At 36.9% G+C, this 18,959-nt stretch overlaps 1 protein-coding gene across 1 annotated transcript in view; it reads right to left on the reverse strand.

Moving 5' to 3' along the window:
• The window catches only part of EYS (EGF-like photoreceptor maintenance factor), a 188,062-nt gene that overhangs the window by 92,989 nt on the left and 76,114 nt on the right, over positions 1 to 18,959 (reverse strand). Inside the window, 1 exon segment of the mRNA XM_086316735.1 lies at positions 7,468 to 7,471. Within this exon segment, the coding sequence (XP_086172861.1) occupies positions 7,468 to 7,471 (4 nt within the window).

Raw genomic sequence — 18,959 nt, forward strand, 5'->3', positions numbered from 1 at the left:
TCACATATATGTTTGCTGACTTGTAGATGTTGAAAAATCCTTGTATCCATGGGATAAATCTCACTTGATCATGCAGACTGCTAGATTTTGTTGAGGATTTTTGCATCTATGTTCATCAGTGATCACTCAGTTCAGTCAGTCATTTCAGTCACTCAGTCGTGTCCGAGGCTTTGCAACCCCATGAATCGCACCATGCCAGGCCTTCCTGTCCATCACCAACTCCTGGAGTTTACTCAAACTCATGTCCATCGAGGCGGTGATGTCATACAACCATCTCATCCTCTGTCATCCCCTTCTCCTTTGAACCCAATCCCTCACAGCATCAGGATCTTTTCAAATGAGTCAACACTTCGCATGAGGTGGCCAAAGTATTGGAGTTTCAGCTTTAGCATCAGTCATTCCAATGAACACCCAGGACTGATCTCCTTTAGAATGGATTAGTTGGATCTCCTTGTAGTCCAAGAGTCTTATCAAACACCACAGTTCAAAAGCATCAATTATTTGGCGCTCAACTTTCTTCATGGTCCAACTCTCACACCCATACATGACCACAGGAAAAACCATAGCCTTGACCAGACAGATCTTTGTTGGCAAAGTAATGTCTCTGCTTTTCAATATGTTATCTAGGTTGGTCATAACTTTCCTTCCAAGGAGTAAGCGTCTTTTAATTTCATGGCTGCAATCACCATCTGCAGTGATTTTGGAGCCCAGAAAAATAAAGTCTGACACTGTTTCCACCGTTTCCCCATCTATTTCCCATGAAGTGATAGGACCAGATGCCATGATCTTCGTTTTCTGAATGTTGAGCTTTAAGCCAACTTTTTCACTCTCCTCTTTGACTTTCATCAAGAGGCTTTTTAGTTCCTCTTCACTTTCTGCCATAAGGGTGGTGTCATCTGCATATCTGAGGTTATTGATATTTCTCCCAGCAATCTTGATTCCAGCTTGTGCTTCTTCCAGCCTAGCGTTTCTCATGATGTACTCTACAAAGAAGTTAAATAAGCAGGGTGACAATATACAGCCTTGATGTATTCCTTTTCCTATTTGGAACCAGTCTGTTGTTCCATGTCCAGTTCTAACTGTTGCTTCCTGACCTGCATACAAGTTTCTCAAGAGGCAGGTCAGATGGTCTGATATTTCCATCTCTCTCAGAATTTTCCACAGTTTATTGTGACACACACAATCAAAGGCTTTTGTATAGTCAATAAAGCAGATATAGATATTTTTCTAGAACTGTCTTGCTTTTTCAATAATCCAGCGGATGTTGGCAATTTTATCTCTGGTTCCTCTATGTTTTCGAACACCAGCTTGAACATCTGGAAGTTCACGGTTCATGTATGGCTGAAGCCTGGCTTGGAGAATTTTGAGCATTACTTTACTAGCGTGTGAGATGACTGCAATAGTGTGGTAGTTTGAGCATTCTTTGGCATTGCCTTTCTTTGGGATTGGAATGAAAACTGACCTTTTCCAGTTCTGTGGCCATGCTGAGTTTTCCAAATTTGCTGGCATATGAGTGCAGCACTTTCACAGCATCACCTTTCAGGATTTAGAATAGCTCAACTGGAATTCCATCACCTCTACTAGCTTTGTTCATAGTGATGCTTTCTAAGGCCCACTTGACTTCACATTCCAGGATGTCTGGCTCTAGGTGAGTGATCACACCATCTTGATTATCTGGGTCATGAAGATCTTTTTTTTTGTACAGTTCTTCTGTGTATTCTTGCCACCTCTTCTTAATATCTTCTGCTTCTGTTAGATCCATACCATTTCTGTCCTTTATCGAGACCGTATTTGCATAAAATATTCCCTTGGTATCTCTAATTTTCTTGAAGAGATCTCTAGTCTTTCCTGTTTTGTTGTTTTCTCTATGTCTTTGCATTGATTGCTGAGGAAGGCTTTCTTATCTCTCCTTGCTATTCTTTGGAACTCTGTATTCATATGCTTATATTTTTCCTTTTCTCCTTTGCTTTTCACTCTCTTCTTTTCACAGCTATTTGTAAGGCTTCTTCAAACAATCATTTTCCTTGTGCATTTCTTTTCCATGGGGATGGTCTTGATCCCTGTCTCCTGTACAATGTCACAAACCTCCATCCATAGTTCATCAGGCACTCTATCTATCAGATCTAGGCCCTTAAATCTATTTCTCACTTCTTCTGTATAATCATAAGGGATTTGGTTTAGGTCATACCTGAATGGTCTAGTTGGTTTTCCCTGCTTTCTTCAATTTAAGTCTGAATTTGGCAATAAGGAGTTCGTGATCTGAGCCAGTCAGTGCCCGGTCTTGTTTATGCTGACTGTATAGAACTTCTCCATCTTTGGCTGCAAAGAATATAATCAATCTGATTTTGGTGTTGATCATGTGGTGATATCCATGTGTAGAGTCTTCCCTTGTGTTGTTGGAAGAGTGTGTTTGCTATGACCAGTGCATTCTCTTGGCAACACTCTATTAGCCTTTGCCCTGCTTCATTCCATATTCCAAATTTGCCTGTTACTCCAGGTGTTTCTTGACTTCCTACTTTTGCTTTCCAGTCCCCTATAATTAAAATTACATCTTTTTTAAGTGTTAGTTCTAAAAGGTCTTGTAGATCTTTATAGAACCATTCAACTTCAGGTTCTTCAGCGTTACTGGTTGGGGTATAGGCTTGGATTACCATGATATTGAATGGTTTGCCTTGGAAACGAACAGAGATCATTCTGTCGTTTCTGAGACTGCATCCAAGTACTGCATTTTGGACTCTTTTGTTGGCCATGATGGCTACTCCATTTCTTCTAAGGGATTCCTGAATGCAGTAGTACATATAATGGTCATCAGAGTTAAATTCACCCATTCCAGTCCATTTTAGTTTGCTGATTCCCAGAATGTCAATGTTCACTCTTGCCATCTCCTGTTTGGCCACTTCCAATTTGCCTTGATTCATGGACCTAACTAACATTCCAAATTCGTATGCAATATTGCTCTTTACAGCATTGAAACTTGCTTCTATCACTGGTCACATCCACAACTGGGCATTTTTCTTGCTTTGGCTCCACCTCTTCATTCTTTCTGAAGTTATTTCTCCACTGATTTCCAGTAGCATATTGGGCACTTACCAACCTGGGGAGATCCTCTTTCAGTATCCTATCATTTTTCCTTTTCATACTGTTCATAGTGTTCTCAAGGCAAGAATACTGAATTGGATTGCCATTCCCTTCTCCAGTGGACCACATTCTGTGTGACCTCTCCACCATGACCTTCCCTTCTTGGCTGGCCCCACTTGGCATAGCTTAGTTTCATTGAGTTAGACAAGGCTGTGGTCCATGTGATCAACTTGGTTAGTTTTCTGTGGTTTCATTTCATTGTGTCTGCCCTCTGTTGCCCTCTTACAACACCTACTGTCTTACTTGGGTTTCTCTGATACTGGCATGTAATTGTCTCTCAATCTCTCTCTCTCTCTCTCTCTCTCTTTTTTTTTTTGTTGTTGTTGTTGCGTTTTTGTCTGGTTTTGGTATCAGGGCAATGGTGGCCTTATAAAATGATTTTGGAAGCTTTTCTTCCTCTGCAACTTTTTGCAACAGTTTCAGAAGAATAAACATTAACTCTTCTCTTAATGATTGGTAAAGTTTGCCTGTTAAGATGTCAGATCCTGGGCTTTTGTTTTTGTAAGGTTTTAATTACAGTTTCAATGTTAGTGCTTCTTATTGTTCTGTTCATATTTTCTATGTCTTTCTAGTTTGGTCTTATGAGAGTGTCCCTTTCTAAGAATTTATGAATTTCTTCCAGGTTGTCCATTTATTGGCATACAGCTGGTCATAATAATCTCTAATAATCCTTGTTATTTCTGTTGAGTCAGTTGTAACTTTTCATTTTTTTTTATTTCTAATTTTATTTATTTGAGTCCTCTCCTTTTTTTTTTTTTTAAGGCTAAGTAAAGGTCTATTAATTTTGTTTATCTTTTTTTAAAAAACAGCTTTTAATTTCATTGATCTTTGCAATTGCTTTCTTTGTCTGAATGCCACTTATTTCTGCTCTGATCTTTATGATCTCCTTCCTTCAACTAACATTAGATTTTGTTTGTTCTTTCTCTAGTTGTTTTGGATGTAAGATTGGGCTGTTTACTGGAGGTTGTTCTTGTTCTTTGAGAAAAAGATTGTAGTGTTATAAACTTACCTCTTAGAGCTGCTTTTGCTGCATCCCATATGTTTTGGACTGTTGTGTCTTCATTTTTGTTTGTCTCTAGGTAATTTTTTTTTTTAATTTATTCTGTAATCTACTGGTAGTTTAATAGCATGTTGCTTAGTCTCCATATTTTTGTATGTATTAGAGTTTTTTTTTTTAAATTGCAACTTATTTCTAATGTCATAGTGTTATGATCGGATAAGATGTTTGGTATGATTCCAATTTTCCTAAATATACTAAGGCTTATACATTGTGACACAGCATGTAGTCAGTTCAGGAGAATATTCGAAGTGCACTTAAGAAGAATGTGTAGTCTGCAGCTTTTGGATGGAATGCTCTAAAAATATCAGTTAAGTTCAACTCATCTAATGTGTCATTTAAGGCCTCAGTTTTCTTATTACTTTCTGTCTGGATGATATGTCCATTGATGAAAATGGTGTGTTAAATTCCACCATGAAGTTGTGTCAGTTTCTCCCTTTATGGTTTTTAGTATTTGACTTACATATTGAAGTGTTCCTAAGTTGGGTGCATATACATTTATAATTATATCTTCTTGTATTGAACCTCAACCATTTTCTAGTGTCCTTCTTTGTCTTTTATAATAGTAAACATTTGGACTATTTTGTCTGATATGAGTATTGTAACTTGAGCTTTCTTTTGATTTCCATTTGAGTGGAATACTTTCTCCCATCCCCTTACTTTCAGTCTGTGAGTGTCCCTAGGTCAGAGGTGAGCCTCTTGTAGACGGCATATATACGGATTTTGTTTTTTGTATCTACCCAGCTAGTCTGTGACTTGGTTGGTGTATTTAGTCCATTTACATTTAAGATAATTATCAATATGTAAGATCCTATTACAATGATCTTAATTGATTTGGGTTTATTTACTCTAGGTCTTTTCCTTCTCCTACGTTTCCTGCCTAGAGAAGTCCCTTTAGCATTTGTTGTAAAGCTGGTTTATTGGTGATGAACTCTCTTAACTTTCACTTGTCTGGAAAGCTTTTTGTTTCTCCATCAAATCTGAATGATAGTCTTGCTGGGTATTCATGGTTGTAGATTTTTCTCATTCATCACATTGAATATATTATGCCATTCCCTTCTGGTTTGTAGAGTTTCTGTGAGAAATCAGCTGATAATCTTATGGTAGTTCTCTTGTATGTTGTTTGCCTTTTTTCTCTTGTTGCTTTTAATCTTATATCTTTATCTGTATTTTTTGTCAGTTTGATTACTATGTGTCTGGTGTGTTCCTCCTTTGGTTAATCCTTCCTGGGACTCTCTGTGTTTCCTGAACTTGTTTGATTATTTCCTTTCCCATGTTAGGGAAGCTTTCAGCTCTTATCTCTTCAGATATTTTCTTGGATCCTTTCTCTCTCTCTTCTCCTTCTGGGACCCCTATAATGTGAAAGTTGGTGTGTTTAATGCTGTCCCAGATGTCTCTTAGGCTGCCTTCATTTCCTTTAATTCCTTTTTTCTCTATTATGTTTTGCTGCAGTGATTTCCACCGTTATGTCTTCTAAGTCTCTTATCTGTCCTTCTGCCTCAGTTATTCCATTATTGATTCTTTCTAGTGTATTGTTCATCTCTGTTTATTTGCTCTTTAGTTCCTCTAGGTATTTGGTAAATATTTATTGCATCTTCTTCATTCATTTTCTGAGATCCCAGATCATCTTTACTATGGTTATTCTGAATTCTTCTTCTTGGAGGTTGCCTATCTTCACTTCATTTAATTGCTTTTCTGCGTTCCTTCACCTGGGTCACAATCCTATGTTTGTTTGTTTTCCCTTTTGATTAGCTTTTTCTCATTGTGTTTTTCATTCTGGAGGCTGCAGGATTTTAGTTCTTATTTCTTTTGTCTGTCCTCAGGTGGATGAGACTAAGAGGCTTGGGCAAGCTTCCTGATGGGAGGGACTGGTTATAGAGAAAACTTGGTCTTATTCTCTTGTTCAGTAAATTTGTAATATAATTGTCTGCTGACAGATGGGGCTACATTCCCTCCTTGTTTTTGGCCTGAGGAGACTCAGTCTTGGAGTCTACAGGATCTAAAGGCTATTGATGACCCCTAAGAGGGCTTATGCCAAGGGATACCTCCCAGGATGTCTGCTGTCTGTGCCCCTATCCCTGCACTGAGCCAGTGTTAACTCACACCTCTGTAAGTGACCCTCTAAAACTCACAGGTAGTTCTGGCTCAGTCTTCTGTGGAGTCATTGCTCATTTTCTGTGGGTCCTGGTGTGCACAAGGTTTTGTTTGTGCCCTCCAAGGCTGGAGTCTCTATTTCTCCCAGTCCTTTGGAAGTCCTGTAATCCAATCCTGCTGGACTTCAAAGTCAGAGTTCTTAGGGATTCCATGCCCCTTTGCCAGACATCCAGACTGGGAAGCCTAATCCAGAGTTTATAACCTTTAGAACTTCTTTGATATTACTGTTCTCCAGATTATGGATCATCCACCCAACAGTTATGGGATTTGATTTCATCGTGATTGCATCCCTCCTACCATTTCATTGTGGCTTCTTTTTGGCCCTTTGGTGTAGGTATCTTTTTTTTCAGTTTCAGCATCCTCCTGTTGATGGTTGCTAAACAGGTAGTTGTGATTTTGATGCTTTCAGAGAAGAAAAGTGCATGCCCTTCTATTCTACCACATTGAAACAATCTCCTTAGTGATGTTTTAAGGACCAGTGATATTAATTCAAAGTAATCACTCTCATTATCTTTATGTTATCTTGCATTGGGGGGCAAGTTGAATTCAGAGAACTTAATTATTTACATGTGAAACAAAATGACTTAAGAAGCAGTTATAGTAGCTTTCAGCATCAATATTAAAAGCAATGTAAATTATTAAGATAAGGATGTATATAATATTCAGTTCAGTTCCGTCGCTCAGTCATGTCCGACTCTTCACGACCCCATGAATTGCAGCACGCCAGGCCTCCCTGTCCATCACTACTTCCCGGAGTTCACTCAGGATCACGCCCATCGAGTCAGCGATGCCATCCAGCCATCTCATCCTCTGTCGTCCCCTTCTCCTCCTGCCCCCAATCCCTCCCAGCATCAGAGTCTTTTCCAATGAGTCAACTCTTCGCATGAGGTGGCCAAAGTACTGGAGTTTCAGCTTTAGCATCATTGCTTCCAAAGAAATCCCAGGGCTGATCTCCTTCAGAATGGACTGGTTGGATCTCCTTGCAGTCCAAGGGACTCTCAAGAGTCTTCTCCAACACCACAGTTCAAAAGCATCAACTCTTCGGCGCTCAGCCTTTTTCACAGTCCAACTCTCACATCCATACATGACCACAGGAAAAACCATAGCCTTGACGAGACGGACCTTTGTTGGCAAAATAATGTCTCTGCTTTTGAATATGCTATCTAGGTTGGTCATAACTTTCCTTCCAAGGAGTAAGCGTCTTTTAATTTCATGGCTGCTGTCACCATCTGCAGTGATATTGGAGCCCCCCAAAATAAAGTCTGACACTGTTTCCACTGTTTCCCCATCTATTTACCATGAAGTGATGGAACCGGATGCCATGATCTTTGTTTTCTGAATGTTGAACTTTAAGCCAACTTTTTCACTCTCCTCTTTGACTTTCATCAAGAGGAGTTCCTCTTCACTTTCTGCCATAAGGGTGGTGTCATCTGCATATTTGAGGTTATTGATATTTCTCCCAGCAATCTTGATTCCAGCTTGTGTTTCTTCCAGTCCAGTGTTTCTCATGATGTACTCGGCATAGAAGTTAAATAAGCAGGGTAACAATATATGGCCTTGACGTACTCCTTTTCCTATTTGGAACTAGTCTGTTGTTCCATGTCCAGTTCTAACTGTTGCTTCCTGACCTACATACAGATTTCTCAAGAGGCAGGTCATATGGTCTGATATTCCCATCTCTTTCAGAATTTTCCACAGTTTATTGTAATCTACACAGTTAAAGGCATTGGCGTAGTCAATAAAGGAGAAATAGATGTTTCTCTGGAACTCTCTTGATTTTTCCATGATCCAGAGGATGTTGGCAATTTGATCTCTGGTTTCTCTGCCTTTTCTAAAACCAGCTTGAAAATGAGAAGGTCACGTATTGCTGAAGCCTGGCTTGGAGAATTTTGAGCATTACTTTACTAGCATGTGAGATGACATAATCAAATATACTAAACCTTTAAATTTAATGTAAAGGAATAAGAAAGTGAAATACTATTACACAGCTTTTTCAAAGATGATAGGTAAGAAGTGCCTGACACAGGGTGGATGGTTAATAAATATTTGTTAAATGAATGAGGAATAAAAAGCCCTCATTTTATACTCTCAAAGATTTCAAGATCTCAAAGATCTTTATACATATACAGCTTGATTTTTAAGAAAACTATGAAGTAGTCAAATAAAAAAATGATAATAATCTTATAGTTATTATTTATCAATAGTATAATAAATTTCTCATTTCTAGGGAGTAGTCAGCCAGTTACCTCTCCCTTAAATTCTTCCTCAGTGGTATTCCAAAAAGGAAACAAAGGAATGAGGAAAGAATGAAGGAAAAAGGAAAGAAAAGAATGAAGGAAGGGAGGAAGAAGGAAGGAAGACAGAAAAGAAATCCAGTTAGTCAGAAAGAGAAAAGAAAATACCCATGGACTATTGTGTCTACTAAACTTCAAGCTCATCAAATGTTACTTCCCTAGAGATAAACACATCTTTGCAAATTAAGATCTAACTTAAATCCACAAAAGAAAGCAATAGACAAAGACTTATAAGTACAAAACATACATAAGTACTTGTTATAATACAAACTGTTACAATTTTTTAAATGCTGAATTAAAATATGAATGTCATCATACCTACAAAGATATTAAAGCCTCTAGGTCTTTCATCTTGATTTTTGCTTTTCCACTGTTTGTGTACTATATGGTACAGAAAGTGAGGAAAATTCTCTACAATTTTGATACTGATTATCTCATCTCCCCAGTCCTGGAAATGTGTGCACTATCACCAGGTCATTTGGAAATACTTACAGTGTTAATAGGAAAAAGGAGATTAAATACCTATTATCTTGATTTACTCAGAGTATGGCGACCCATATCCAAAACCTGGTTTCAGTGTACCAAGATTTTCCTTTGGCCACTTCTTTATCAAGTGCACAAAAATGTATTTTGGTGATATTTAGTGATGTTTTGGCCTGAATAAGCAATGCATTACTCAAATGACACAAGGGTTATCAAATTAATTTATAATATATATCAATAGATACACACACGCACACAAACACACATACATAATGACTTCCAAATCCTTAAACTATACCATTAAATCGACAAACTTTTCCATTAACATAATACAGTCATTATTTATCAAACTATCAATAATACTGTCTTCAAATATGAGAACCAAATTGTATTTCTATATCAAACATTAAGAGAGAAGTTACCAAAAAAACATTTTCATTTTTTTATCTTCAACTTTTACTTTCTCAAACATTAGTAAAATGTTACATTTTTCTACAGAAGGTATATTGCATGAGTCATATGATTGATTGAATCATACCATGTACTGGAACATTAGAGCTCTGTTTCCTTCTGTCAGCCAAACTTGGTTCCTGTACATTAATTCTTCACAGCAAGCTGGGACAATTAGCTCAAAAGCCCACCAGTGCCAAACTTTATTTTTTTTAACACATCCAGGAACACATCCAATTGCTTTTCATGTATCCCCAATAACTTAGCAAATTAGAGCCTCCCTGAATTACACACATAGCAATGCTGTACCTGGCATTTGCTAACCACAGATAAGATGTACCTGACTACAAAAGACCCCAACTCCAAGTGGCTGCCCTTTGTAGTTCCATACCTTGGAGACTGCCAGGTGTGCTGTTGAGGGACATTAGCCAGTTTTGTGAGGGCTCTCCCGACATTTGCTGTTCCCCAGGAGACTTTCACCCTCTTTGCTCTCTGGATGATGACTCTGAGTTCTTGCCTCTGAGAAGAAAAAAAAAAAAAAAAACCTGATGTAAGGGAAGACTCTTCTCACTTGTAATATTAATCTAACCCACATAAAACTCTATGTTCCTACCACCTAGTGATCCTGTTTTTTTTTTTGATTAGCCATAGTATTTTTGAACTCACCACCCCTTCTAAAGTTTCAAAGCATTTAAAAAAATAAATAAATCTGACTTTTAAGATATCTGAACTACAATGAGTTATCACTGCTCCCTTATTAAAATGGCTGAAAGGAAAAAAAGAAATAAATAAAGGCAAATTACAACATGTGTGTTATTGGAAATGCAAAATAACAAGTACTCATACATTATTGGTTGGAAGCAGGAATACAGAATAGGCACTTTGGAAAACAGTTTAGTACATACTTATAAAGTTAAACATGCACAACTATATAACATAGCAATGTTATTCTTAAGTATTTAGCTTAGGGAAGGAAATTTTTATTTTTCACAAATAATAAAATAATAAAAAATGAAATGAATTTTGATTACTCTAGAGATTGGAACGTAAGTTCGATATGTGAATGTGTATGGAAGCTTTATCCATAATCATAAAAATGCAAATAACTCAGATGTCCTTAAATGAATGGATACATAAACTTTGGTATATCTATATAATTGAATGCTGTTGTTGTTTAGTCATTGAGTTGTGTCTGACTCTTTTGCAATGGGCTGTAGATTTCCCAGGTAAGAATACTGGAGTGGGTTGGATTGCTATTTTCTTCTCTGTGTTATCTTCCCAATCCATAGATTGAATCCACATAACCTGCTTTGGAAGGTGGATTCTTACCACATGGATACAGCTCAGCAATAATAAAGGAATGTGAACTCTGACTTCATGCAGTAATTGGAGAGATCTCTAAGATAGCTGAGGGAAAGAACCCAGTCTCTAAAGCATATGTAATGCATGATTCTCTTGACAATACAGACTATAATGACAAAGAATTGATCAGTGGTTGACAGGGCCCAGGATGGGAAGAAATGTAACTAAAAAGGAATAGCCCAAAAGAGGTCTGGGGGTTGATGTATCCTAATTGCAGTTGTTAATACACAAGTCTATGTTTTTGTTGTTGTTGTTGTTTAGTTGCTAAGTGGTGTACAATTCTTGCTACCTCATGGACTGTAGTTTACCATGCTCCTTTGGCCATGGAATGTCTCAGATAAGAATACTGGAGGGTGTTGCCATTTCTTTCTCCAAGGGATCTTCCTGACTCAGGGATCAAATCTGTTTATCCTCCATTAGCAGGTGTATTCTTTACTGCTGAGTCACCAAGGAAGCCCATAAAAATCTATGATGTGTTAAAATTCATAGAAATGAAAAGCACATCTAACAAATTTTACTGTATACTACTTCAAAATAACAACTAAAAGATATTTGAATGAATAAGGATGGAAAGTAGTAGTATTAAATTATATATATATATAATATATATTTTATCCTTGAATTGTGTATTTGCCTACTCCTTTATAGAAACAAGGACTTCCCTGGTAGTTCAGAAGGTAAAGGATCCCCCCTTAAGAGGGGAATGGCAACCCACTCCAGTATTCTTCCCTGGAGAATTGGATGGACAAACCATGTGGTCCCAAAGAGTTGGACGCAACTGAATAATAGCACTGTTACTTTTATATAGAAACAACTTCTGCATAAGTCAGCTGTTGAAATAACCCATTATTATCATCATCATTGTATTTTATTTCATGCTATTTACCTTAAGTTTTATAACAGTTTTTATGTTTATAATTTAATGTAGTCTCTCACTGAAATTAAAACTATTATCTCACAAGACATTTTAAATCATAGTTTGTATGGCTTACATTTTAAACTATGCATGCTTCTCTATTATTATTATCATATGCTGCAAATAAGTCAAATTTTAAAATAGGTATACTTTCTGATCTCATTATTAATAGTAAATTTTGCTGAAAGTTTTTATTTTATGATCCAATAAAGCTTTTTCTTGATTTACAAATGTTCAAAACAATATTTTTTCATGGAAAATTTTATTGTCCTCTGAATTACAATAAGATTCCCTACTTTTGCCTCAGCACTACTGCATTCCACTTTCATCACAGTAGTCAGAATCAACCTTCTGAACATCAGACCATGTTTCTCTTCTCAAAACGCTTCAAGGGCTCCCTAGGTCAGGGTCAAAATCAAAGTGCTTTAGATGTGCTCTGAGATTCTGACTCATTTACTTATAGCTTATGTTTCTATTTGTATCCACGAGAATGTAATATCTATAGGAGCAGAAATATTGATCTGTTTTATTTACTATCTTCAAGTGCTTGAAATAGTACTTAGCAAACAGGTAGCCAGGAAATACTTGCTCAATAAAGGAGGAAAATAGAGATACTCATTTGTGCATAAGACTTTTCTATGGGATATAAACTAAAATTGGTTATTATCATACATAGAGTAAAACAGTTTACAAAATTAATTTGCTTTCTTAAAAAATGTGTCAAAATATTCCCAAAAAACTGTGATTAAATATCAGTTAAGCTCAGTTCAATCACTAAATTGTGTCCAACTCTTTGTGACCACATGGACTGCAGCAAGTCAGACTACCCTGTCCATCACCAACTCCCGGGGCTTGCTCAAACTCATGTCCATCGAGTCGGTTATGCCATCCAACCATCTCATCCTTTGTCGTCCACTTTCCTCCTGCCTTCCATCTTTCCCAATATCAGGATCTTTTCCAATGAGTCATTTCTGTGCACCAGGGGAGCAAAATATTGGTTTCCATTTCAGCATCAGTCCTTCCAATGAATATTCAGGAATGATTTCCTTTAGAATTGACTGGTTTGATCACCTTGCAATCCAAGAGTCTCTAAAGTGTCTTCTCCAACAGCACAATTAAAAAGCATCAATTCTTCCGTGCTCAGGTTTCTTTATAGTCCAACTCTCACATCCATACATGACTATTGGAAAAATCATAGTTTTGACTAGATGGACATTTGTTGGCAAAGTATGTGTCTGCTTTTTAATACACTGTCTAGGTTGGTTATAGCTTTTATTCCAAGGAGCAAGCATCTTTTAATTTCATGGTTGCAGTCACCATCTGCAGTAATTTTGGAGCCCCCCAAAATAAAGTCTGTCATTCACTATTTCCATTGTTTCCCCATCTATTTGCCATGAAGTGATAGGAACATGTGCCATGATCTTCGTTTTTTTTTAATGCTGAGTTTTAAGCCAGCTTTTTTACTCTACTTTTTATCAAGAGGCTTTTCATCAAGAGGCTCTTTAGTTCTTCTTTGCTTTCTGCCATAAGGGTGAAAGATTTGCTATTCTGTCATCAGTCTATCTGAGGTTATTTATATATCTCCCAGCAATTTGATTCCAGCTTATGCTTCATCTAGGCCAGCATTTCACATGATGTATTCTGCATATAAGTTAATAAGCAGGATGATAATATACAGCCTTGGTGTACTCCTTTCCTGATTTGGAACCAATCTGTTGTTCCATGTCCAGTTCTAACTTTGCTTCTTGACCTGCATACAGATTCCTCAGGATGCAGGTAAAGTTGTCTGGTGTTCTCATGTCTTGAAATATTTTCCAGAGTTTTTAGTGATCCACATAGTCAAAGGCTTTGGTGTAATCAATAAAACAGAAGTAAATGTTTTTCTAGAACTTTTTGGCTTTTTTGATGATCCAAATGATGTTGGCAATTTTTTTTAAATTTTATTTTATTTTCAAACTTTACATAATTGTATTAGTTTTGCCAAATATCAAAATGAATCCATCACAGGTATACATGTGTTCCCCATCCTGAACCCTCCTCCCTCCTCCCTCTCCATACCCTTCCTCTGGGTCGTCCCAGTGCACTAGCCCCAAGCATCCAGTATTGTGCATCGAACCTGGACTGGCATGTCATTTCTTACATGATATTTTACATGTTTCAATGCCATTCTCCCAAATCTTCCCACCCTCTCCCTCTCCCACAGAGTCCATAAGACTGTTCTATACATCAGTGTCTCTTTTGCTGTCTCGTACACAGGGTTATTGTTACCATCTTTCTAAATTCCATACATATACGTTAGTATACTGTATTGATGTTTTTCCTTCTGGCTTACTTCACTCTGTATAATAGGCTCCAGTTTCATCCACCTCATTAGAACTGATTCAAATGTATTCTTTTTAATGGCTGAGTAATACTCCATTGTGTATATGTACCACTGCTTTCTTATCCATTCATCTGCTGATGGACATCTAGGTTGCTTCCATGTCCTGGCTATTATAAACAGTGCTGCGATGAACATTGGGGTACACGTGTCTCTTTCCCTTCTGGTTTCCTCAGTGTGTATGCCCAGCAGTGGGATTGCTGGATCATAAGGCCATTCTATTTCCAGGTTTTTAAGGAATCTCCACAATGTTCTCCATAGTGACTGTACTAGTTTGCATTTCCACCAACAATGTAAGAGGGTTCCCTTTTCTCCACACCCTCTCCAGCATTTATTATTTGTAGACTTTTGGATCACAGCCACTCTGACTGGTGTGAAATGGTACATCATAGTGGTTTTGATTTGCATTTCTCTGATAATGAGTGATGTTGAGCATCTTTTCATGTGTTTGTTAGCCATCTGTATGTCTTCTTTGGAGAAATGTCTATTTAGTTCTTTGGCCCATTTTTTGATTGGGTCATTTACTTTTCTGGAGTTGAGCTGTAAAAGTTGCTTGTATATTTTTGAGATTAGTTGTTTGTCAGTTGCTTCATTTGCCATTATTTTCTCCCATTCTGAAGGCTGTCTTTTCACCTTGCTAGTAGTTTCCTTTGATGTGCAGAAGCTTTTAAGGTTAATTAGGTCCCATTTGTTTATTTTTTGCTTTTATTTCCAATATTCTGGGAGGTGGGTCATAGAGGATCCTGCTGCGATGTATGTCAGAGAGTGTTTTGCCTATGTACTCCTCTAGGAGTTTTATAGTTTCTGGTCTTACATTGAGATCTTTAATCCATTTTGAGTTTATTTTTGTGTATGGTGTTAGAAAGTGGTCTAGTTTCATTCTTCTACAAGTGGTTGACCAGATTTCCCAGCACCACTTGTTAAAGAGATTGTCTTTAATCCATTGTATATTCTTGCCTCCTTTGTCAAAGATAAGGTGTCCATATGTGCGTGGATTTATCTCTGGGCTTTCTATTTGGTTCCATTGATCTATATTTTTGTCTTTGTGCCAGTACCATACTGTCTTGATAACTGTGGCTTTGTAGTAGAGCCTGAAGTCAAGTAGGTTGATTCCTCCAGTTCCATTCTTCTTTCTCAAGATCGATTTGGCTATTCAAGGTTTTTTGTATTTCCATACAAATTGTGAAAGTATTTGTTCTAGCTCTGTGAAGAATACTGTTGGTAGCTTGATAGGGATTGCATTGAATCTATAAATTGCTTTGGGTAGTATACTCATTTTCACTATATTGATTCTTCCAATCCATGAACATGGTATATTTCTCCATCTATTAGTGTCTTCTTTGATTTCTTTCACCAGTGTTTTATAGTTTTCTATATACAGGTCTTTAGTTTCTTTAGGTAGATATATTCCTAAGTATTTTATTCTTTCCGTTGCAATGGTGAATGGAATTGTTTCCTTAATTTCTCTTTCTGTTTTCTCATTATTAGTGTATAGGAATGCAAGGGATTTCTGTGTGTTGATTTTATATCTTGCAACTTTACTATAGTCATTGATTAGTTCTAGTAATTTTCTGGTGGAGTCTTAAGGGTTTTCTATGTAGAGGATCATGTCGTCTTCAAATAGTGAGAGTTTTATTTCTTCTTTTCCAATTTGGATTCCTTTTATTTCTTTTTCTGCTCTGATTGCTGTGGCCAAAACTTCCAAAACTATGTTGAATAGTAATGGTGAAAGTGAGCAGCCTTGTCTTTTTCCTGACTTTAGAGGAAATGCTTTCAGTTTTTCACCATTGAGGAAAATGTTTGCTGTGGGCTTGTCATATATAGCTTTTATTATGTTGAGGTATGTTCGTTCTATTCCTGCTTTCTGGAGAGTTTTTATCATAAATGGGTGTTTAATTTTGTCAAAGGCTTTCTCTGCATCTATTGAGATAATCATATGGTTTTTGTTTTTCAATTTGTTAATGTGGTGTATTACATTGATTGATTTGCGGATATTGAAGAATCCTTGCATCCCTGGGATAAAGCCCACTTGGTCATGGTGTATGATCTTTTTAATGTGTTGTTGGATTCTGATTGCTAGAATTTTGTTAAGGATTTTTGCATCTATGTTCACCAGTGATATTGGCCTGTAGTTTTCTTTTTTTGTGGGATCTTTGTCAGGTTTTGGTATTAGGGTGATGGTGGCCTCATAGAATGAGTTTGGAAGTTTACCTTCCTCTGCAATTTTCTGGAAGAGTTTGAGCAGGATAGGTGTTAGCTCTTCTCTAAATTTTTGGTAGAATTCAGCTGTGAAGCTGTCTGGACCTGGGCTTTTGTTTGCTGGAAGATTTTTGATTACAGTTTCAATTTCCGTGCTTGTGATGGGTCTGTTAAGATTTTCTATTTCTTCCTGGTCGAGTTTTGGAAAGTTGTACTTTTCTAAGAATTTGTCCATTTCTTCCACGTTGTCCATTTTATTGGCATATAATTGCTGATAGTAGTCTCTTATGATCCTTTGTATTTCTGTGTTGTCTGTTGTGATCTCTCCATTTTCATTTCTAATTTTATTGATTTGATTTTTCTCCCTTTGTTTCTTGATGAGTCTGGCTAATGGTTTGTCAATTTTATTTATCCTTTCAAAGAACTAGCTTTTGGTTTTGTTGATTTTTGCTAGGTCTCTTTTGTTTCTTTTGCGTTTATTTCCGCTCTAATTTTTAAGATTTCTTTCCTTCTGCTAACCCTGGGGTTCTTCATTTCTTCCTTTTCTAGTTGCTTTAGGTGTAGAGTTAGGTTATTTATTTAACTTTTTTCTTGTTTCTTGAGGTGTGCCTGTATTGCTATGAACTTTCCCCTTAGGACTGCTTTTACCGTGTCCCACGGGTTTTGGGTTGTTGTGTTTTCATTTTCATTCGTTTCTATGCAAATTTTGATTTCTTTTTTGATTTCTTCTGTGATTTGTTGGTTATTCAGCAGCGTGTTGTTCAGCCTCCGTATGTTGGAATTTTTAATAGTTTTTCTCCTGTAATTGATATCTAATCTTACTGCATTGTGGTCAGAAAAGATGCTTGGAATGATTTCTATTTTTTTGAATTTACCAAGGCTAGCTTTATAGCCCAGGATGTGATCTATCCTGGAGAAGGTTCCATGTGCACTTGAGAAAAAGGTGAAATTCATTGTTTTGGGATGAAATGTCCTATAGATATCAATTAGGTCTAACTGGTCTATTGTATCATTTAAAGTCTGTGTTTCCTTGTTAATTTTCTGTTTAGTTGATCTATCCATAGGTGTGAGTGGGGTATTAAAGTCTCCCACTATTATTGTGTTATTGTTAATTTCTCCTTTCATACTTGTTAGCATTTGTCTTACATACTGCAGTGCTCCCGTGTTGGGTGCATATATATTTATAATTGTTATGTCTTCTTGGATTGATCCTTTGATCATTATGTATTGACCTTCTTTGTCTCTTTTCACAGCCTTTGTTTTAAAGTCTATTTTATCTGATATGAGTATTACTACTCCTGCTTTCTTTTGGTCCCTATTTGCATGGAAAATCTTTTTCCAGCCCTTCACTTTCAGTCTGTATGTGTCCCCTGTTTTGAGGTGGGTCTCTTGTAGACAACATATGTAGGGGTCTTGTTTTTGTATCCATTCAGCCAGTCTTTGTCTTTTGGTTGGGGCATTCAACCCATTTACATTTAAGGTAATTACTGATAAGTATGATCCCGTTGCCATTTACTTTATTGTTTTGGGTTCGAACTTATACACCATTTTTGTGTTTCCTGTCTAGAGAATATCCTTTAGTATTTGTTGGAGAGCTGGTTTGGTGGTGCAGAATTCTCTCAGCTTTTGCTTGTCTGAAAAGCTTTTGATTTCTCCTTCATACTTGAATGAAATCCTTGCTGGGTACAATAATCTGGGCTGTAAGTTATTTTCTTTCATCATTTTAAGTATGTCTTGCCATTCCCTCCTGGCTTGAAGAGTTTCTATTGAAAGATCAGCTGTTATCCTTATGCAACTTCCCTTGTGTGTTATTTGTTGTTTTTCCCTTGCTGCTTTTCATATTTGTTCTTTGTGTTTGATCTTTGTTAATTTGATTAATATGTGTCTTGGGGTGTTTCGCCTTGGGTTTATCCTGTTTGGGACTCTCTGGGTTTCTTGGATTTGGGTGATTATTTCCTTCCCCATTTTAGGGAAGTTTTCAACTATTATCTCCTCAAGTATTTTCTCATGGTCTTTCTTTTTGTCTTCTTCTTCTGGAACCCCTATGATTCGAATGTTGTAGCGTTTAATATTGTCCTGGAGGTCTCTGAGATTGTCCTCATTTCTTTTAATTCGTTTTTCTTTTATCCTCTCTGATTCATTTATTTCTACCATTCTATTTTCTAATTCACTAATCCTATCTTCTGCCTCTGTTATTCTACTATTTGTTGCCTCCAGAGTGTTTTTAATTTCATTTATTGCATTTTTCATTATATATTGACTCTTTTTTATTTCTTCTAGGTCCTTGTTAAACCTTTCTTGCATCTTCTCAATCCTTGTCTCCAGGCTATTTATCTATGATTCCATTTTAGTTTCAAGATTTTGGATCAATTTCACTATCATTATTCGGAATTCTTTATCAGGTAGATTCCCTATCTCTTCCTCTTTTGTTTGGTTTGGTGGGCATTTATCCTGTTCCTTTATCTGCTGGGTATTCCTCTGTCTCTTCATCTTGTTTAAATTGCTGATTTCGGGGTGTCCTTTCTG

The sequence above is a fragment of the Bos grunniens genome, chromosome 9 (assembly GCF_055505025.1).
Source record: "Bos grunniens cultivar Pamir isolate PY7600 chromosome 9, Bosgru_T2T1.0, whole genome shotgun sequence".
In the NCBI taxonomy this organism is placed as follows: domain Eukaryota; kingdom Metazoa; phylum Chordata; class Mammalia; order Artiodactyla; family Bovidae; genus Bos; species Bos grunniens.